General features: G+C 43.9%; 1 protein-coding gene across 2 annotated transcripts in view; it reads right to left on the reverse strand.

Moving 5' to 3' along the window:
* INPP5A (inositol polyphosphate-5-phosphatase A) overlaps positions 1 to 22,538 on the reverse strand; it is a 192,286-nt gene that overhangs the window by 70,937 nt on the left and 98,811 nt on the right. For both annotated transcript variants that reach the window (XM_027746326.2, XM_027746325.2), the window contains exons 6-8: positions 20,641 to 20,744; positions 12,998 to 13,050; positions 8,450 to 8,569 (exon numbers count right to left, since the gene is read on the reverse strand). In XM_027746326.2, coding sequence (XP_027602127.1) covers positions 8,450 to 8,569; positions 12,998 to 13,050; positions 20,641 to 20,744 — 277 coding nt within the window. The remainder of the gene's footprint in view (positions 1 to 8,449; positions 8,570 to 12,997; positions 13,051 to 20,640; positions 20,745 to 22,538) is intronic.

Genomic DNA, 22,538 nt, shown 5'->3' on the forward strand with positions numbered 1-22,538 from the left:
AGGACTTGTCAATTCTGCTACAGGACAACACAGCGCTACAGCACCGGCGTTATCACACAAAGATATGTTGTGCTCTTCAGCTGATGTAAGAGAAACTACAAGAAGAAACCAGGGAAACTGTACAGCTTTTTGAATCTTCCTTTACTTTATCGTGGAAGATTAACATCCTTCTGCACAGCTTCTGAGCTCTTCAGTTTTGGTGACACTTGGTGCTCAGCAGGCAGCAGGTAACTGCTGGATCTTCATCTGCATTAAGTCGAGACACTGCAATTCTCACAGGGCTTGGATGTGGACAGCAAAGCCAAAATCCTGTGCTCAGTGTCAAAAGTGCAAAAGCGAGCCAGAAATAACTAGGATATGCAGCAGTGGGATACTAATCCATTAACTTCTTAAGGTTGGGAAAAGTATTTTTTGTGACAAATCTAGGAAAACTCAGACCGGAGGCACTGTCTGTCCTGAACCGCTCCTGTATGGGAACGGCAGTGGGATAGTTAAGGAATTTTGCCAGATTTGGGTCTTGCCAGACCTGCAACAAGCATGTTTCCCAGCCCCATCTCCTGTGATGGCTGTGTGGGCAGTGGATGGTGACAACACTGGCCATGTCACCCATGGAGCACTGCAAGCAATGGAGACCTGCAGGCTCCCGCTGGCCTGGCCAGGGGAACAGCTGGGCTCAGGGGGACTGTGAATTGAAAATAAACCCAACTGCTTCTAGGAAAGGGCAATACAAATGACTCAAACCCAGAGAGACTTCACTTGCAAAGGACTAAACAATGCTCAATGATGAAAAAAGCTCACGAGCAACCAATTTTACATTATCCCTTTGAAAATCGCACTACAGTGGAGCACTGAGTTAAGAGAGGGAAAAAAACAGGGATGATGTGACAGAAACGTTTGAAGTGCTAAAGAGAAGGGAACAACCCTCTTTCCAAAAAGCACAGTGATCAAAAAAGTTAGAGCTGTCAACACCAGGTTTGAACAAAGGAAATTCTAGTGGATAGAGAAGCAGCAGGACCTGCTTCCTTGCTGAAGTGAAAAACTGAATCACCTTGGCTGCGCCTTAAAACCGGCACCAACGGAATGAAGATAAAGAAGCTCCATAACAGGTGAGGCAGTCACAGCCACTGACTTTTCCAGTCACAAACAACATCTGCCCAGACAGCTACAACCTCTCCAGCTCTTGTAGAGGCAGACAAGTGGCTGGAAGTTCTGTGTCTCACATGTGGGTACTTCCCTGTTAGGGAGGATCTGAATCTTTTCAGGACATTGAACACAGGATGCAGAGCCCACAGCCTCCTCCCACAGTGCTCCAACCTTTCTACGGCGGTCAAAATGTCCAAGGTGACTACTGGCCTGGTGCCCACAGGCTCCAATGGGAGCAGAATGGGGCTCTTTCAACCATTTCTCCATTTTATAACTATCAGCTCATAGCATCAGCTCACGGCCAGCATTGTAAATAAAATCACAATAGCAATTTATTTTCATTTCTCTGCAAATGAATAAGAATTGGATCAACAGCCCATATAGATTCTTCTTAATTGAATCATAGCTACCCTGGAAGATTATATGGCTATAGGATAGGAGATTTGAAAAGGCACAGACCACAATGGATGCTATGTCAGTGTCACCTTTAGCTGGACACTAATGACTGCTCTTCATCCAGCTCCAGGCTCTCTAAGGAATAAATTACAGTAAACAGAAAATATAACTCAATGAGAATGTGGCACACTCTGCACATTCTCATATAAAGCCATTTTCTGAGCAAAATCAAGCAGGCAACAAGTTATTTGCAGCCATTTCTTTTTTAAGAGGCATTCTCTTTTCTTCCATGGCGTGTTTAATTGCGCTCGTGCTCCTGGGAGTGGGACTGTGTTACAGCACACCCAACCTCCACTAGAAAGACACAGCAGCCAACAGGTCAGGTCTGGGAGATCCTGTTACTGGAAAACAGGCAACAAGGAGTAGAGCCCTTAGGGAGGATGAGGTGGAGGCTCTGAGTGCTTCAAGATCAGCCCCAGACCAGGTAATCCCTGACTGCCATCACCCACATCCACACTCAAGACAATCCTGGACTGCCATCACACACACCCACACAGTCCCTCACTGCCATCACCCACACCCACGCTGCTGCAGAGGGACTGGGTGGGAAAACAACTGTTGGAAACCCCTCCAGGAACCCTCCGAGCTTTACCTGCAGCATTTCTTCCAAAAGAGCCACAATTCTATCCACACTGGGCAGGCAAAGTGAAGACTAGTTGAGTGTATCTACCCTATTTTTTCTTTAAGTGACACCTTTTCTGTGTGACACCTGCAAGAGTTCTGGATTTTGGATGTCAGATCTTTGCTTCCAAACACGCTATTGTTTACACAGATTTACCGTGAGAGAAAAAACCAGATCCTTCCCATTTGAATAATGCTGAAAATTTATTAACAATCTGTTTAGTTATTAATTAATGCCAAAAAGAAAAGAAAAAAATAAGTTACCAATGTCATGGCAACTATTCTTTTTTTCCTTTTCAAATAGTTCTCATATCACTGTGGTATATATGATTATTGTAAATAAAATACATGTGTGGGCAAGACAAAAGTAACAGAACATCACAACTTAGCGTCTTCTCTTGTCTTAAACTTGCTGAGTTTTAGTGAAAGTGGCTTTTAAAACAGAAAGAATGAAGAAAACTTGATGTTAAGATGAGTACAATTCCCTTTTATTTAGAATACATTGTAGGTACTATTAATTAATGTCAATTAATTGATTAATTAATACCAAAAAGGAAATATTGAAAATAACATATTAAAGGCAAAAATACTGACTAGGACAACCAGAAATCATCATATTCACTTAATATGGAACTGTATTTATTGTGTCCTTAAAATTATACTCCTGTATACTTTCCATTATAATGCATAAAATACAAAATATTTTCCTGTTAAACATATAATCTAAATAAAATTCACAATATGTCTGTGCAAAGAGGAAGGACACATGAATTCAATTTTTGACAACTGCATCAAAGATGCAAAAGCTCGAGCCAGCAGAAAAACAAGAAGAAGGAGAAGTGTCTTTGGCTGTATTTGACAGGCTGAAAGTAACAACACAATTTTGCTGGATTTACTCTTTAAAGAGCATATTATTCAAACACGCTAATTTTGAGAGCACTTAACCTTCGTTTAAGGGGGAGATGACCGAATATTAATGAGCTGAGCCTCGGGTGTTTAATGAAAAGCTGTCGATTTGAATGTGATCCAGGGGTTTAAACCTTTGTTAGAAGACATTTGACTGGAAGGTTTATTTGCCCCGGGAGTGCTTTCTATCCGAATACACAGAAATTTCACTAAACATTTAAAGGCACATGTTAAAATCGCTGTTGCAAAAACAAATAAAGTAAAAGAAACTCCCTAAAAATAAAAAACACCAAAACAAACCAAAAAAACATCCCAAACTCTTGGAAAGCGAGCTGCTCCAAGGATCTTCCCAAATGACCCAGATCTTTAGAGTGAAGTTTTCCTTTGCCTAGAAACTAAGTGGCTTTTCTTTTGCTCATTCAGCTGCTAGTTCTGGGAAAAGCCCAAAGAGAAACATTTAGATTGGATGGGTCTTTGAGAAGAGGTGACAGTTGACTGATGAGCATCCATAAAATGACAAAGAATAGTTGTGTGGAGCCGGTGCATCACATCGCCTCTCCCTGGGAAACTAATTGCTCTGAATTGTTAATAGTAACATTATTTTTCTGGCAATCATTTCTTTTGAATACCCAAAATGAGCATGAAACAGCTCCTTTGACCAGACATAAAAGTTAAATGTCCCAATGTTGATCAAATTAACTTCAGCTATGTGACAATGGACTATATTTGTGAGAAAATAATGAAGGGCACAAAGGGGAGCTTTATGCCAAGATTTCACAGTTGTAATGTAAAAATGTTTCTGTTGAACTAGGCCAGGGAACATTTCAATAGGAAAACAGAAGAGCACTGTCACTTTCTTTAAAAAAAAACCACATTCATTTTATGGATCTGAATGCTCGAGATAATTTCAGGAAGTTTAGATGGCTGGCACGCCAAGAGCCTCAGATCAGGCTAACACCTCACGTCCTGCCCTTCCCAAACTCTCCTTCCCACTGTTAAAGGGCCCGGGCCTGCAGCTTCTCCTCATTCCCCAGCCCAGCTCTTGCATTCGGACACTTTTCCCCAGCAAGTGGCCACAGGACATGACTAATATGCTAACATGATTAATTAATATGACATGTGCACATGCATTTATTACAGCAGATGCATGAAAGACTAAACTAAAATGTAAACTACATTTCCTCTCCTACTCTCACTTATAGCTTACACCCTCTAACTTCAGAAAATACAAAAAAGCAAGTATTATGCAAATAGGGCTAATTGTACATGGGAATTATCCAAAATGGGCCCAGAAGAAAGTTTTTGCCCCACAAGATACAAAGTAGATGTTCTTATTCTCATTTTAAAGCAAATTCAGTTTTTATTGTACCTGTGTCTACCTGGAACAAGCTAACTGATTTCTGGAAGCTCAGTTGGGGTTTACATTGGTGCTGACAGAGACTCATTACACACCTCAATATTCTACATACACACTGTATTCGTAAAGATACAAGCAAATATTTGCTTAACACCAGTGTGATTCCAACTCTCCCGGTCTTTAAAGCATCCATCTGACTCCGTATCTTTTTCTCCCTTGCTAAATGGCAAATATCAAATTCAATCTGCCTCAGCACATACCAGTGCCTTTAACACTGTTCTTGCTATTTAATTCATTTTTTTAAGCTATTAAAGCTAAATCACTGCAGATTTAGCTTCAAACTAAAAGAACAAAGCTTTCTACTCCCCAAACATGCTATTAGGATTATTAACAGATTCTCTCAGGAGAAAAGTTTTAGTGAAACTTTAAATCATTCACTGGACGCTTTTTCCTTTGTTTCCCCCCCAACCCCTCCCCTGCTCAGAAATGCTGGGATGTCGTGCAGCTTCGTGCCTATGTGTTAAAACCCTATGTTAAAATAATTTTGAGGAAAACAACTTCCCTGGCAATCTGAACAGTCAAACTGATTCATTTGAGCTTTATTTGCAAACCCTTTTCTGGTTTGCATCCCAAACTCCTGTGGTAGCTGTTGCCCAGATGAAAGGCTGTACGTAACTCATGTTTATGAAGATGCAGCATGAACACAACTGCGCTTTCACTGACTCCCACAGTGACCTAAATCAACTGTGAGAAGGTGTTTCTGTTTCATTCAGTGAAGGTTTAGCTCATTAAACTGTTTTCCTTCTCAGCATTGTTCACTGGGTTTGAACTGCATCGCTGTTAAATGCTCTTTAGCAGTTTAAAGGCTTTAAAGGAAAAGACTTATCAGTCTCTGTTTTTAACAGCACTAAATCTGCATTATTAGTTCATGCAGATAAGGGGATTTGAAAGCTCAGCTTGAAACCTCTCTCTTCTGTATTTATCTGACACTGCATAGTTCCAGTAGCTCAGCTGGAAATGTAGATCTATGAAGCTTTAAAGAGAGATTAAAGCCAAGAAAAGAAGTACTTTTCCCCTATAGCTGTTCTCACTTTCCCTTTTCCTGCTGTCTGAGGGAGTGCTGGTGGACAATGGCCAAAGATGGTTCCCAAAGCCCCTGAATGGGGACACTGTTGGTGGCAGCATTCATTCAAAGTGAGCTTCAGTGTATTGTCCTCCCCAATCAGCAGATCAGAATAGAGTGTGCTGGTGGCTGCCAAAAGGTTACCCCTGCCGATGAAAGGGGCTTCCCATTATTCACTGCGCTACAGAACTCCCCCTTTGTGCCCGCCAGCCCATCACTGCTCTGTGGAGGTCCGGATCTGCGGCTGGCTGCTCCCTCAGAATGGACAATTCATCCACGGCGAGCTCGCTGTGCCACTGGGCAACCCAAAATCCAAGGGCTCCTTTTCTAAGGACAGGGGAGTCGGGGCAGTTTTTGGCAGTGTCACATTTTAATGATATACCGTCGTGACATCCCTGACCCACAGCTGACACTAATACTACAGTCTATTACCTTACCCTTGCCAGGGCATCGTGGGAGGTCCAAAGCCAAAATTAGCTAATGAGGCACACTGTATGCTGCAAACAAGTGTGCAATAAATAATGCAAAGGGGTTGCACAGGTTTCCCTCATGCAAAGCATAAGACAAGCAGAGGAGACCAATGGATCCAAGGAAAAATGAAATGGAAATAGGCCTTTCCCACACTGCTCTATGCAACAGAACTGAAGAATCTGCATCGCAGACTGCACTGAGAGTAGATCCTGATCTTCCTGTGCCCCTGTCCCATAGATCAGGGATCTTTTATGTATTTATATTTATATAAATACTATGTATTTGCAAACCTTCTAAGTGCCTCCACCATTTTCTGATGCTTTGAGCAGTTTGCAAGTGATGCAACAGAAGACATACTGGCTTTTTCCTGCTCATCCTTGGATCACCCCAAGGGTGCTGGTAAATTCCTGTTTAGAGCAATTCCTGCTCAGCCCCCTGCTGGGGAAAAGGCAGGCTCTGCTATCCCACCTGCCCGCCCTCACAGAAGAGAAAACCACTTGGAAGGAGGAAACTTGGGAGAGACTGTGTTTGGAAAGGCATTTAGACTCCATGTTTCAAAACCTTTTTCATTGAAAAGCTACACAGGAAAAAATCACGAGATATTTTCCAAAACATAACCTGGTATGGCTCAGGAGCGTCTGAAACTTCCAGGCTGGTGCCAGAGAGAGCCAGGAGAGCTGACAGCTGCTTGTGGATGGGGATCCCTCCCGCCTCTGCCATGCGCAGGGAGGCTGCGAGCAGTTGCCAGAAGGCAGCAGCACAGTAGATCGTGTTGGGCACAGCAGATCGTGTTGGGCACAGTAGATCGTGTTGGGTAGTACTCACCCACAAGTCCTGGGCACGTGCTCCCTCCCCTCAGCCACCGAGGGACCGGCCCTCATCACCCATGTGGCCCTGACTGATGGGCTGTGCTGGGCAGTGGACGGGGCTCAGGACCCCTGGCTGGGCTGGGACCCCCCAGGGCTCACTCTGGGGAAGGGCAGAGGTGACACTGGCCCAGCCCTCTCTCCAGAGAAGGGCACTGGTGGCACCATCTGGGCTTCCCTTGCCCGGCCCTTGCTCCAGGAAAAGGCAGCAGCGGCCCCGTGCTCATTGAGGGTCTTGTTGCAGAGTCCTTCAAACCCAGCACCCTACGGCACAATGGACAGCAGGGATCGGGGCAGGAAAACTGCACAGGAAGTGCCCTGGTTCTATTCCTTCCGGCCTCAGCAGTTTGTTCTAAGCACCCCATTACGCCGGAGATCACAGCGAATGCCACAGTTGCTCTCAAGAGACAGGTTAAAGCTCTACTTCTCAGGCAAACATGAAGCCAAGTGACACCTCCTAAGAGAAATACTTGCTTATTCTGCCAACACACCAATGCCCACACAGAAACATTTTTTTCTTACTCAAGAAAAAGCTGTCTTTTTTCTGACTTTCTAATTAGGGCAGCTGTAAGTTGCTGGGTATTTTGGGGATTCTCCTCTATATTGTAGCACTCATCAGATGAACCACTCTGTAATACCATTATAACCAATGTGGTAATTTAATTAATACCAGTGGTGGCTACACACAAATGTTGTGTGGCTGCTGAGATGAGCTGCCTGCTGCACCCAGCCGGTGTGGAGATTAAAGCACCACCGGCTCCATGTGCAGGGAGCCACGAGGAGAGGCTGAAAGAGCCAGGTTTGTTCAGGTTACAGAAAAGATGTCTGCAGAGGACTCTTGCTGGCTTTATCTACTTGGTAGTTACAGAAAAGACAGACCCAGACTTTGTTCAGCAGTGCATGCCAAAAGATGGGGGTGATGGACACAAACCGCTTTGAGGAAAATTCTGGCTGGATAATAGGAACAGAAAGTTCCTCGGTGAGTGTAGTCAAACACAGCAGTGGATGGCCCAGAGGAGCTACAAACCAAAATGTGTGGAGCTGCTCAAAGCTCAGCTGGACAAGCCTTGAACATCCCGATCTGCTGTTGAAGCCAGCCCTGCTCTGAGCAGGGGGATGAACAAGGGACTCCCAGAGGTCCCGTCCAACTGGAATTAGTCTGTTATTCTGTAACTGAAAATGCACTTGAATGGCAGCTTTATTAGATGCCACACAGTCTAAAAAGAAGCTAATCAACTAACACATTAAAAAAATAAACCTGCTTTCTACACTGCAACTTCTGGTGCCTTCAGAGCGGTTCTCCCAAATCAGTGATTTGGCTTTAAAGAATGAGTGTCATAAAGTGATCTCCAATTGGCACTGTCTAGAAAAAACTCTGGCAAGGAGTAACCATTTTTAGGTGACAGAATAAAAACCTCTACATTTCTGAGTGTGCCATTTGAAACATCTTTCATAGCTGCTTACGAACACAGAGATTGAGAGAGGCCAGGAAAGGCTAATACATACCTATCAAGTACATAGCCAAGAGCCTTATGCCGTATTCCTGAGTAAACCGATGGGCTTGTTTCCCAAGCAATTAAATTGGAAGCATCATGGAAAAGATGAATGTTTACCAAGTCAAAGGCACTATGACAAAAAAGGAAAAAAAATAAAATGATTCAGGATAAAATAAAAAAAACATTTGTTGCATCAGCAAAGCATTCAACATAACAACACTTACTGTATTCGCTCTAATGTTATCTTAATATTTACTCACACAAACTTAGCAGGTTAAGCTATCATCATCAGAAAATTGTCAAAGACTAGCATCAAGCTAATGACAGGTCATCCATGGGTAAGACTCCATCAGTACAGTATGCACAACATGAAAATGAAAAGCTATTTGTCAGTTACAAGTCCAGAAATCAGGCAGTACCCTCTCACTAACATCTTCTTAAACCACAACTGAATACGTAAATAAGCAACTTCCAGTTTACAAAGCTGCAGCTAAACGCCGAGTAGAACTGTGGCTTTGCAATAAACAACAGGAAAAACTACTGACAGGAGAAGGTTAACGATGTTAAAGGCTAAATCACGTCACTGCAACTCCTTATGTGCCCCTGTGTGGAGAATGCCAAGATAACACACCACTTCCAGCTAGGAAGAGAACCCAGGCTGCTTCCCTCGGGTCGTGCCTGTGGGACCCGGACTCACAGACTCGTTAGGCCAGACAAGTCCCCTAAGCCCACTTGCAGCCTGGTAGTGAGAACATGGACAGGCTTTGGCCCAGAGAGGCATCAGCAGGATCCCCAAGCTGTGCTCAGGGAGGTTCCCAGACCACGACGGAGTTGGGAATGGATCTGGACACAGCAATGATGGCAGTGAGAACGGCACAGTCAGACACACAGGTCACCCAGCATGAAGGGCTCTGCCAGAGATCCTGGGGGAGGTCCAGGGATCTGGCTCCAGGGAACAGGACATCCTGCCCACTGAACTCACACTGAAGAGGAAGTAGAACCACTACACTTCTACCAAAATACAGAATTACACAACATGATGGCTTGAGATGTCCAGTCCTGTTGGCTGAAGGATGAACAGGAAGAATCCCTGAAGGACGGGGAGGTTCCCATGTCACGAGCTTGCCTCATGTGTGAAGGTATCTATAACCCATCTCCATGTGCCTAAAGCTGGCTTGTTCTTAAAACTGATGACAGACCTTCCACCTACAATTTCCCTGTCCTTAAACTAAAACTTTGATCATATTACCTATTTTCCTGCAAATTAAACTGATTTCCGCCCCTTCTGCAGGGCTGACAGACAGCACCCAGTCTCCCTGGTGCATCCAGCCAAGTGTTCTCACTCTCTACTCAAAATACTCCCACCATTCCTGACTCTCCTATCCTTTTTCCAAGTGCACCTAAAGCACAGCACTCAAAGCCAGACAGAGCACTCTATCACAGGCCTGGGCAGCACTCAGGTAAATAATTACCACGTCTTTCCCCTTCGTGTCCTTCACAGGATCTATCTATTAACACATCTCAGTAAGATAATAATGAGCCATATTAAATTCTTTCTCCCTTGATCCTTTTCTACAGCAGGGGTAATGAGTCAGTTATTCCCCAAATTGTATTGCTGCTTTTGAATTCTCCTCTCAAAGTGCAATGCTGTGCACTTCCCTGACATTCATCTTCCAATACTACTTCCTCAAAAATATCAAAACAATTGTGGTTGCGGATTCTGACCTCTGATATACTTGCAAACATTCCCAAGGTTGGTGCCCTACCTAAATTTTATAAGTATATTCTCTACTCCATTCTCTCTACCAAATATGAACTATGCATGCAAACTGTATTTAAGACTGCAATGCATTCAGGGCACTATCTTGCACCTATTAAAACACTGAGAATTACTGGAATAAAAAGAAATAACTCCCCCTTATAGTCAAGATAGTAAAAAAAAAAAAAGTCAAAATGAAAGTGCACGTAGTTACGTAGTTCTCTTCCATTTTTAATTAATGTGAAAACTTGGGAGTGCCTCAAGATTCTTTAGTTCTTTGTCCACACTAAAGATAAGTTAATGAAGAATAATGGAGGTGAAAATCTGGATTCACAGAGAAACTCAACTGGGGCAGCTCACTGAATCACTGAGGAGGAAAAAGGACAGTTCCCTTAAGTCTGCTAAGGTCACTTTTCTGGATCTTTGGGAGCCCAGTGTTTTTGGCATGAGGTACATTCTATAATGACATTTTCCTGGGCAGAGAAAATGAACAGTTCCCCTCAAGGACTCCCACAGAAGTACTAACAGCAAGTGTTTGGGCTATATTTCTATTGACCTGTTAGAATGTAGAAGTGTACTGATCAAAACTCATGATTATGAAAATGGCCAAAACTCTCTTTATATGCACAGAGACTGGGTGCAAACACTCATCACACCCTGAACAGTCACATTATGCTTAGACCTCATTAGGTTTATTTTCTACTCCCCTGTATTTTCCATAGTGTTTGATTTTCATTCTCCAGAAATTGTTCATAATAACTCGCCCCTTCAACTTCTCATTAGATCCTGTGGATCATAATCACAGATTATAAGACTATTCCAGACACAGAACTACCACCATGGCTCAGCTCATCACAGACCAGGAAAACCCTCACTGCTCTAGGCAGGTACAAGCACCGAGTATGATCTGATTCAAACATCCCTTACAGACTGCTTCTTCCAAGGACTGCCCTTTTTTAGTATCCTCCACAAGAAAACACTGCCTTTAAATCTGTCTCTGAAGAACATTTTTTTCTTGGAAAGGCCTAAAGATAAATTCACATTATTTTTCAGGAAAGACAAAATCCCAGAAGACAGGAGAGACAGAACCTGGACAAGTCATCATACAAGAGCAAAGGCCACATTAGTGACTAGTGCTAAATACCCACTTCTGCACAACTCTACTGCTGGAATCACATGCCATGCATACGGATCTGAAAAATTAACATGAACCTAGGTTATCCCACAGCTGCCTGCCCAATTTCAGGGTCAAAAGTCTACGAAAGGAGAAAACCTGCTGCTTTTTCAGTTTGCACAAACTGCTTAATTTAATAAACATGCTTATGCCAACAAGCAAGAACACTTTTCAGCACTCAAAATTCAGCCTGTGTGAACATTAACACAAACTTACAATTTTAAGACATAAAACAACCACAGGAGTAAGGAAAAGCGTTGAAGGTTCACAAAAATGTATGTGACTGTAACATCAACAAATACCTGTGAGTTTACTGAGCTCTCCTTGGTTTAAGGTAAGGAACACTTCCAGGTTCCCTCAGGTACAGTGTTTTGAAAATCAGTTGCCCCTTCAATATACATTATTACTGTTACTACTCTTACTGGTATTAAAGACAGCAATTTCAAACACAGATGGCAAACAGCCTCTGAGATATACCCCTTGTTAGCACTCGGGGGCACTGCTCCTCCAAAGGCAGCAATCAGCCCCTAGCACCACAGTGCTGTTCTGCTTCTGCTGGTTCTTTGCTCCCCTCAGCCCCACCTCTCCAGGATGCTGCCTGATCCCTACAACAAAACGTTTGATCCTTCTGTAGATTTGCACAGCACATCTGATGAGGAACTCGCTCTGCTCTGATGGCAGCCAGGTGACATCCCACATAACCACATCCAGCTCGGTGGGGTGGTTGCTCAGCACCTGAGTGCACAGGTAAGAGGTGCTGTATGCTCTCTGTGCCCCTCCATCCAGCCCTACCAGGGAGCACTGGGCTGCCAGCTGCTTCACTCCACTCTAGGATGAAAATAAGCAACCTCACACAGAACAGACCATACCTTGGGCTTAAAATGGGAATCCTGACCTGAACACAACAAATAAAAATTCTGTAAAAATAATACAGGAGGAATTGGTTTAAAAAAGCTGCATGCCTTAAGGGTCAGGTCCCTCTGTTGACTTCAGTGGAAACTGGACTTAAAGAGCGCCTAGAGAACAAGCTCTTTCCTCAGAGATCCCAGAGGTGAGGGCTGCACACCCTCTGGCCCAGGTGAGACACTGGCAACCTTGGGCAGCACCAGGTGTGGTGAGAGTACAGTGGGGGGCACTGGGGGCCACACTGGGAATGACTCCTGGCACCAACCTGTTTGACCTCCCCTCATCAAGAGCTTCCTCTGACCCAACCAGTCCCACCCTCATGCTCTGTGTGAGCAGGGATACCACATCTGGTTACGCATCTTCACAACTTACGGAATCACAGAATCTGCAGAGTTGGAAGGAAGGGACCCACAAGGATGATCAAGTCCAACTCCTGGCCCTGCACAGGACTATCTCCAAGAGTCACACCACGTGCCCCAGAGTATCATCCAAATGCTCCTTGAGCTCTGTCAGGCTTGGTGCTATGTCCACTGCCCTGGGGAGCCTGTTTCAGCATTACTGAACGCTGTGTGTTCAACTGATCATAAAGCAACTGTTTGGAACCAACCTGCTCTATGAACAGACCAATCCACACGTGGAAGTACCTCCTTTGAAACAGTTGTTAATAAACCCACACATAATACACATGTAATAAGAAACAACTTAAAGACGCAACTTACCAGTCAGTAATACACCATCTTGTTCGAATGAAACCTTTTCTGGACCACTTGCACTGAAAAATATGCAAAGAAGAGCCAGTCACTTTAGGCAGAGGATTACTGTGAAACATACTGACACAGAGAACAAAATAAAACAGAGCTCATCCATACACTGTAACCAAGAAGCACTGAACACAAACTGAAGTACCTTGAAAACAGATATTGTGTCTTTTATAAATCCTGGAATTATTTATATTTTTGGTTCTGCAGCATTTATAAACTTACATATAAAATTAATATAAGCCCTGGCACTTGTTTATAGATGAAAGATAACCAAACAGGAAAGCTTTACAACTGTATTTATGCTTAGCCTAAACCAGCAAATTCTTACTGCCTATGCACAAATGTCCTCTTTGCAATTTTACCTGAACTGTAAAATGTCATCAGAGATTTACATCAAATTAAAATGAATGAGATCTGCTAGAAAGCTATTTCTCCTGCTGAGCCAACCCACCCTATATTTCTATAAAAGTTAAGGGGAATTTAAATAATGGTAAAACATTACATCCATCAAAACTGCACCGTCAGTGACAAAGCCACAAATCAGCTCATGCCCACACGTGGCACTTATGATACAGCAAAAGGGGTTTTTCAGCACCACTCCTGAGCCACTGCCACAAATTACAGCCTCCCACAGGAAGACATGATTCTGAGTCCTATTTATTCCCTGTAAACAATGCATGTTGGGCTAGGCTAATGTGCTCTGAGAATAAAGAGTGCACCACACAGGTCTAAACAATGGTGCCAATGATTTTGTAGCAAATGACTGCAATTCCTTATTGCGAATAAAGTGCCAGTCCCAGCAGAGCCCACCCTGGCAGAGGTACCACCCCTGAGGCACTGGCCAGGTGTATTTTCTCCCCCTCTGTGAACTGACAGTCCTCAGTCTCAGACACTGCTGAGACAGTGAGGGGCTCCATCAACCCAAACTGGGCTGTCTTAGAATGAGCAACAGGATCACAGAATGGTTTGAGTTGGAAGGGACCTTAAAGCCCACCTCATTCCACCCCCTGCCATGGGCAGGGATACCTTCCACTAGACCAGGTTGCTCAGAGCCCCATCCAGCCTGGCTTGACCACCCCTCAGTGAGCAGGGACCCACCTCCCTCTCCCCTCAGGCACAAGCACAACGTCTGCAGCCAAGGCCAACCAGATACACCACAATAATAATTATATTTTGAATAATTATCTACTTTATCACAAATATTTTCTTTTAAACTGTGAAAAATAGCCTCTTCTGCAGGTCCTGCATTCACCCTGGTCAATCAGGGGACTGGAAGGCAAACACTCCAAATCTTCCTAACAGAATCCATGGCTGAACCACAAATCCCACAATCCAGTAAGGTGTCTTCACAGTAAGGTCTCTTCTGTGATGATCACGAGGGCACAGTTACAAGTTGAGATGTCAACACTTATTCAAAAGCAAACCAATAAGAAAGTTAAATGCTAAAAGCATTAAAAACTGGCTCAAATTTAATCTCAATCGAAAAAAGGAAGCTCTGTCACTTTCTTCTTAAAAATAACTACACCAAACTTTTAAATACTGAAGAGAAATACACAGAACTAAAAATCAAGCAGTCCAAGCCTATGATGTGGTCCAAGATAATGTCTTTGATCAAGCTGACATTTTTCATTTGCTATTTTCTTCTTTGGCAACATGAGGTAATTCAGGTAATTCAAAAGGTGCAACACCAAAACAGGACCAACAGGACCATGTTGCTTAGAGCCACATCCACTTGGGTTTTGAGCATCACCAAGGACAGTAATTCCACAGCATGTCTAGCCCTGTCTTCTGCTGTTTATCCTCATGGGGAAAGCTTTTCCCAGATTTAGTCAGCTTTTCCCTTACTGCCACTGCTGATTGTTGCCCTTATCCTGTTTCTGCACACCCAGAAGCACCTGTCCCCTCCCTCTCCTGGTGGCACAGATGGGCTCTCTGGCATCTCCTTCCACATTCCCTGCTCTAGCCCCAGAGGTGCCTCGGCTACACTTGCTCCCCTCTGCCCATGTTTGCCTGGTATGGGGTTCCCAAACAAGACACTGTAAATGTGATGTGGCCTTGGAGTGCCAAATTGATGGAGGAGTTCCTTCCTGGGACCTAACAAACCCTGGGATGCTGGTAGTTTTCTCTTCCATCCAAGCACATCTTCAACTTGTCCAATCAGATCTGTGCCCTTCTCTGTTTCCTGGATAGTCACCTCCAGCCTGCAGCACTTTGTGAGGTCATCCTGCCGCAGGGACACAGCTTGGCATTAGTCTTTGCTGAACTCCATGAGGTTCCCTCCAGCCTGCTGGAGTCCGTGTCACAGCATCTCTGCCCTCCAGCACACTGACAGCTCCCCTGACTGAGCACAGCCAAGCTGAGTGTGTGTTCCATCCTGCTGTCCAAGCTGGTAACAGAGGAGCTGGAGAGTACCAAACCCAGCATTGACCCCTGAGGAACACCACTGGCAACAAGCTGCCAGCTGCACTTTGTCACCACCCCATAACCCTGGGGGCTGGCCAACTTTCCCAGTTGGTGTCACCAACTGGGCTTCCAGGACACTGTGACAGACTGCATTTCAAGTCCTTGCTAGAGTCAATGCCTACAATATCCACAGCATGCCCCTTCCCCATGCAACTGGTCATCCAGGAAGATTTGCTCTGTCAGCTTTCCATGCCTGAGGAGATACCACCTGGGACACTTCCTGAAAATGGATGTGCCCTTCAGGAGGGCAGGGGGAGCCTCACTGACATCAGCCAGATCCCTTCTCCCTCGGATGTGCCCTGCCTGCTGCCATAGGCTCATGCACGTACAACTACTTTATGGTTTTGTGTAACCAAAGTGTCTGGGACCCAAAGTCCTGTTGTCAATTCTAATCCACTTCTCCAGCAGCATCTGGAATCTGACTGGAATGTGAAATCTGATTCCAGGCACCCACAGGACCCCACTCTGGTTCTGTCCCTGACACCTCACCAAGACAAGCAGTACCAGCACGCAGTGTGCCCAGCCCTTGGCACTGCTGCCTGGCTGTTTAACACAAGCCTATGCTGACACAAGCCAGTGAAAAGGTATTTGCAACACAATTTGTATTTCATGACATGGTAAACCACAGATTTTCTCACCAGAGCTCGGCGTTTCCTCACACACGCGCTGTGAATATGGGTTTAAGGGCAGTGGTACGTCTGAGAGGCCACTTCCCAACAATGTATTATAACCACTGTAAAGGAGGCTCTGATACTTCGCTATCAGAAGTCCGCACAAAAAAAAAAAATATTTTTTAAAAATCACCATTTGAAAACTGGTAGTTACATTCTGCCAGCCCTTCCTTTGTGAATAGAGTCTCTGAGGAGATCGTGCTGACCTTTTAAAACCCCCCAGAACCACCACCTACATAAATAACCCCTGCTACATTGGGGGAAAGGACCTCCAGACAGCATTAACATGAAGAGAGAGGTTAGAGAGGGCTAATGTCAAAAAGCACTGTGAGCAATAAGTAATGCACACAAACCATGATTGATAATGATCAGCACAGAGCCTTAATTCATCTTTTCTCCATCATTTTACTGAGAGGGACCATATCAAATTAAATAGTGACCCAGCAAGGGTTTATTCAACCATACAAAGCAGGGCATGAAGGAAAGACATATTAAAGTGGCGATGACTGTGGTGTAATTGCAGCTCCTTAAAGGAACACCACAGCTCCAGGGGAAACCTGGAGCAGGACTCGGCCAAACACTGACAGCACCGAGCAATGCTCAGCACTGACAGGCCTTCATGGCCTCAGTGAGAACTCCTCCTCCTTAGAGCCTCATGTAGGACCCGTGTTCCACCTGCTCGCAACACACTTGGTGTTCAACTAGCCAGGAAACGAGCTGTATTATGACTACTTACCCAAAAACAATGGAGAATGTAGTTCCTACCCCAAAATTACTTCCTTTCTTTCCTTAGATCAGTTGCTTTTGTAACTATTGGAAGTCAGTGGTTCCGTGTAATGCTCCAGTCTGCGTCATTGCCAAAAAGCAACAAGTGGTGGACAGAACCACGAGGGTTTGTGCCTTTTACCTGGCCTGAGGTGAAGCCAGCACGGGAGACCGGGAAGGAGCTGCAACTCCCACTGGATATCACCTGTGCCTCTGCACCGTAAAATTACACTACTTTTACTGTGTAACTGGTATATTCCCCCACTTCAATCTGCAAAATGCCTTTAGATACTCATAAATTGAACACATTTATTTAATTCCTTTAACTTCCATAAATAAATCACTTATTAACTTCCATAAATAATTCACTTGTCTATTTAACATGAGGAATGCAGAGGTTTGTAGGCTTTGGGCCCAATGCAGCCCAAGAGCTGGAGCACCTTTCAACATCTCCCATTTAAAAATGTCATCCTCAGCCTCCGATATGAACTGCAGCTGAACAACAGGCCTTTCATATTTTTGGATCACTGATGTGCTTTAATATTTCCAAATACAGTATTTGGAAAGAAGAAAGTTTTGAAAACACAATGTAAAGAAGAACTATAGCTTGGGAAGGAGGAAAGAGAAATTTGCTTCTTATTGCAGATTTCAAAGCAACAATCTTTATTTTTACTTTAACAAATAGTCACTACCTGCTCCCCTATCTGTAAGCCAGCATAAAACCAGGTGGAAATGACACAGGTCATCTATATGCTCTCAGAGAGGGATCTACATTTTAAAATAGGAAAAAAATTCCTACTTCATGTCCCAGAAAGGGGATACCACATCTTTCACCTTAGAGTATTAAGTCCCTTCTCAGATCCTCTGTTAATAGGATTCCTTTAGCCAGCAGATGGATTGTGAATACAGGCAGTTTCATCTACTAAAAGACAACATAAATCATCATTGAGAAAGGAGAGACCGCAGTAAGGTTATCACCATACAGCCTCCTCCATGAAAGGTTTGCATTAAAGCATTAGTGAAATTAATTCATCTTTCATAAGAGCTTTGAGCAGTATCTGTGATCTATGATAACAACCAATTTCTCACTATGGGAAAAAAAAATTACTCAGGCCTGATAGACTACACAAATCTGCTTTTTTTAAAATGGCCTAACATTATCTGGAGTGTTGCTCCCAGAGGCATCATTTGAGGCTTATGCCTCGCCAAGAGGACCCATAAATCAAGGCAGAAAGTTTTGTTAGTTTTATATGCAGTGGGCTGTAATTATTTTGAATTGCATTATGCCTCAATCATTGTAATTACTTTTAGATCATCTTTAAGCAGCAGTAATAAAAAGAAAAGAAATCAGTCTTAAACCATTTCTCACACAAAAAATTGCAAATGTGATATGCGAGGTCTGGCTAAAACACACAAGAACATGTCAATACAATCTTCAGGCAGATAAGCTGCTCGTGCCTCCTGCTGGGTCAACCTAAATTTCCAAAATACACATTATTTAGTGGCCTTTTAATTAGCATTGTTATTATCAACATTTGTCTAGGAAGAAAACGGGTGATAACAAGATTAATTTTAGCTTTAGAAACAGAAACGTGTATGAGAACCAAACTATGTCCCTGTTGGTTTTTGCTGTTGCTGTGTCTGTATGTTTGAGAGGCTCTTTGGTCTCCAGTCCCCAACGGAAACAGTATAGTCTGAATATCACCGCAATTATTTTCTAGATTTGCAGGTCTCATGGAAATACACTGGGCTGGCCCATGCCAGGGGCAGCCAGGTGAGCACAGTCACAGGTGAGCACAGCAAGTCACAGAGCTGCAGGAGGGATCTGCTGCTGTCCCCATCATTGCAGTCCTGGATAGCCTGCATCCCTTTCCTCTCCCTCTGTGCAAAGCTCTGCAACAGCTCGGGTGAATCCCCCAGCCTGTTCCATTTGTCTGGCTACAACACCATTCCCAGGAATTGTGCTGAGGGCAGGAACAGAACTGCACGTTCAAGGTGCTTCAGGGATTTGTTCATGTCTTAATAGCGCATATTGGTAGATTTTCCTGTTTATTCCTCCTCCAGGTAAGCAATATCCCTGACAATCAGAACATGATGCTTTCTGCCCAGGACAGTCATTTAAGGCACTGGAACAATGCGACCAGTGTGAAGGTGTCAGAGCCTCCAAAGGGAATTAGCTGCTCATTGGGTTCTGGACCCCACAGGTTTGTCCCAAAAGCAGCACTGGAGGGTGTATTGAATAGAGAAGCTGCTGCTGCTCAGGCAAATGTGGGAAAACCTGATTCCTGAGCACCCACAAGGAATGAACACAATTGCTGCTCCACAAAAATGTGTGGGAAAGCCCTGAGAATCCACTATTGCTCCAAGAGACTGTGAAGAATTGTTGATGTAAAAGGGGTAATAAACAATGCTGAAGAAGTTGCAGCTTTGCCAGTCTCAGGATGAAACAAGAGCAGTGAAACAAGGGAGGAAATAACTCTCCCTGGGTATCAATGAGCAATCCATAACTTGTCCTAGTGCTCTGAGGTGGGATGGCAGCACTGACCACACCGTGCAGTGCTCTCACTGCAGTCACATCACTCTCAGCCCTACTCGGCTCCTGCTCACACTGTCAGCCCCAGACACTGCTACAGCTCCCTCCTGAAAGGGGAGGAATGAATATCTGAGGAACCACCTCAGGGGTCCTCAAAATGATGTAACACTTCATTTCAATGATGTTACATTAAATGATGTAACACTTAACTTCAAAGAAGTATTCAAAATGTTTATTCACAGCAGATAAAAGCTTAGTAAAATTATGTCAAAGGTAGTTCCCCTTCCAGTACAGAGATATAAAGATAAATAATTCAGTATCAAAGTCAATCTTCGCCCCATCAACCTGGTAACTATTTATGCAATGCTCTGCCAAGTCCACAAGCACTGTGTAAATATGTCTAAGTGTGTATATTTACAAATTCTAAATTGATTTAAAAAGTTTATTTAGTTCTTCCTTTTATTAAAGTAATAACATGCCTGTTTGATCCACAAATGTAACAGGAATTCAACAAATTTATTCAACTTGGCTTGAGGAAGACATTAACTATTAAATACTCATGTTCTAGATGTTCTTAAGAAGTTAAAAATGAGAAAATTAAAGCAAATGTCAAAGAAAAGAACTACAGGCAAGGTCTGCACTTGCAGGTGCAGTAGAAGAAATCCCTCAGCTCTGCTTGTGTTTCTGGTTTTGACAAGACGTTCAACCCCAAACCTGCAGCACTCCCCAGTTCTTCTGAGAAGAAGAGGGAGTCCAAGGGCAGCCTCAGAGGAACCATCAGTGTGTGTCCACGTTACACGTACTCTTGTCCACACAGGAGCTCCCTTTTCCCAATCCCAATCCATGTGCACAGAGCCACAGCTGTGGGACACACCCTACCAAGGAGCAGGGCCCCCTGAGACAGCCCTGCCATGGCACAGTGTGCCATCTCTTGGGGTTTAAATGCACAAACGAGTATTTTCGTCACTGCCTCTACCCTTCACAAGGACTTCCTACTATACAAAGAGTTCCACTGGAATTTGGTACATTCATGCCGTGACTTAAAACATGTATTGCAGGTGTCAAGAAACCGACAGGCAAACAATTTCACTGAGAGAAGCTGCTCAAGTAATCAAAGTAAATCACAATCAAACCCAGCATTTGGGAATGCTCCACAAGACCGAACGTACCTCAGGGAAATAATCCTGCGGAAACTTCTCTTTTTCCAGCATGGGCGTGCTTTCTAAAGTGTCAGAGTAGATTTCTTTCCCAGTAACCTTTTTATACTTCTTAGCTAGGAAGAGAGATAAAACAAAATTAACATACATAACCTCAATATTTTGAGCAACTTCCTGCACTCGTTGGCAAAGCAGTGACATCTGCAAAACAGCTGGCAAATCAACGGGGCAAATCAAAAGTGTGCAAGCACTGAACTGTTCTGGGGGAAAACCAGAGACCACTAAACCAGGTATAAACACATCTGCTTATAATAGATACCTCGAAGCTACACAGTTATGGATATTGTCATTTCTGCTATCCAGAGCCCCGTAAAATGCTGGAGCCCTAATCATGACCGTGGTCTCTGCACACCCTTGCACTTTAACCCTCCCCAGCTGCTCTGTGACCCTGCAGCCCCCATGTCCTTCAGATCATGCCTTTTGGGCCATCAGCATATGAGGTTGGCATGGGGATTTACAGTTGGAATGGGTGCAGGCTTTGTACAAGAGATTCGGGGGTGACGCACATCACTCTCCAACGTCTCTAATGAATGGCTTCCTCACAGACAGAAACTGCACAGATTCCTATGGATCTACTCAGCTCATGAAGGAGAGGTTCTGCTTCTTGATCCACTTCATACTTGGTCTCTCTCCTGATCAGGCCAATGTACTGGCATGTCTAAGGTGAGAACCTGACTTAGTTTACAAACTCCTCCGACACAGGAGTCTGGGCAGTTGTTGTACAGCTGCCATAACACTGGACCTACCCAACTGGATTGAGGTTTGACTGGGAATGTACAGGAGAAAAACTCCAAACCAACTATTATCAAGAACCCTCAATTGTCCAGTTCTACTGGATATCTGGTGAAAACACCAAGCGGTACAAAAACCTGTCAGTTAAAGTTGTCTAGATAAAGTATTTTATATAATCTGAGGAAGCATTTACTGTAATATAGCACTGTGTCCTCAGGGGAAAAAAAGTATCATTCTTTATGTGCCAATCACTCTGAGGTATGGTTCCCACAGGAAAACTGAACAAATATCCCGATTCTCAGTGGATCATGGATGGATGTGCCTCTTCCAGCAAGTTTAACAGTGTCAGCAGAGATCCCGATGTCATTTGGGATACAGAGAAGACTTGGCAGAATTGTAAGGACTGAAGGCTTCTGCTGGGAGAACCTCAGTAAAAGGCAAAAGAAGCTCTAGGCAAACGGAGGCACTTCCCCATCATCCACATTGGCACTGACACTATGTGTGAGCCGGTGGCTCATTGACACGACTGCTGAGCAGTGAATGCAGGGGGAACACAGCCTGTCCCCAGCTAAAAACAGCTCTACTCATTTCTGACTTCACACCAGAGAACAAGATTCTTTTTGTAAATCAAAGTGGTCGACTGGAACTGGCTAAAATCCCTCTTTGGAGGATGGCCCTTCAGAACAAACAGCTTGGCACTAGTTTAAATTGTAAGCAAACTTTTGGGCCTCTGACCACTGTGAAAACAGTCCAACACCTCTATGCTGTAGCAAATAATACGTGAGGCTGTAGGAGAAAGATGTTCTCATTTTAAAACTCAGATACGTCTTCCTGAGATCTGAAAAACAGAGACAATCTTTTTTTTTTTTCCCAAAGTCTGTATTCAGTCACATCCAACTGTGCAGTGAATTTTGAAAAGCCACAGTGATGTTCCAGGAATACTGAATTGTGTATTAACATCTATTTTTTGCATGCTTTTGAGCAGAACCGGAATTTCATAATGATTTTTGTGCAGAGGATGTTTGTATCCACTCAGATTTTTCTTCTGATTTAAAGGCTTAATACACTGTGAAAACGTCAACAGTCATGACGAGAAGAGGCAAGTTTTACATTTCCCC

The sequence above is a fragment of the Pipra filicauda genome, unplaced genomic scaffold (genome assembly GCF_003945595.2).
Source record: "Pipra filicauda isolate LSUMZ 115617 unplaced genomic scaffold, ASM394559v2 scaffold150_size2825430_pilon, whole genome shotgun sequence".
In the NCBI taxonomy this organism is placed as follows: domain Eukaryota; kingdom Metazoa; phylum Chordata; class Aves; order Passeriformes; family Pipridae; genus Pipra; species Pipra filicauda.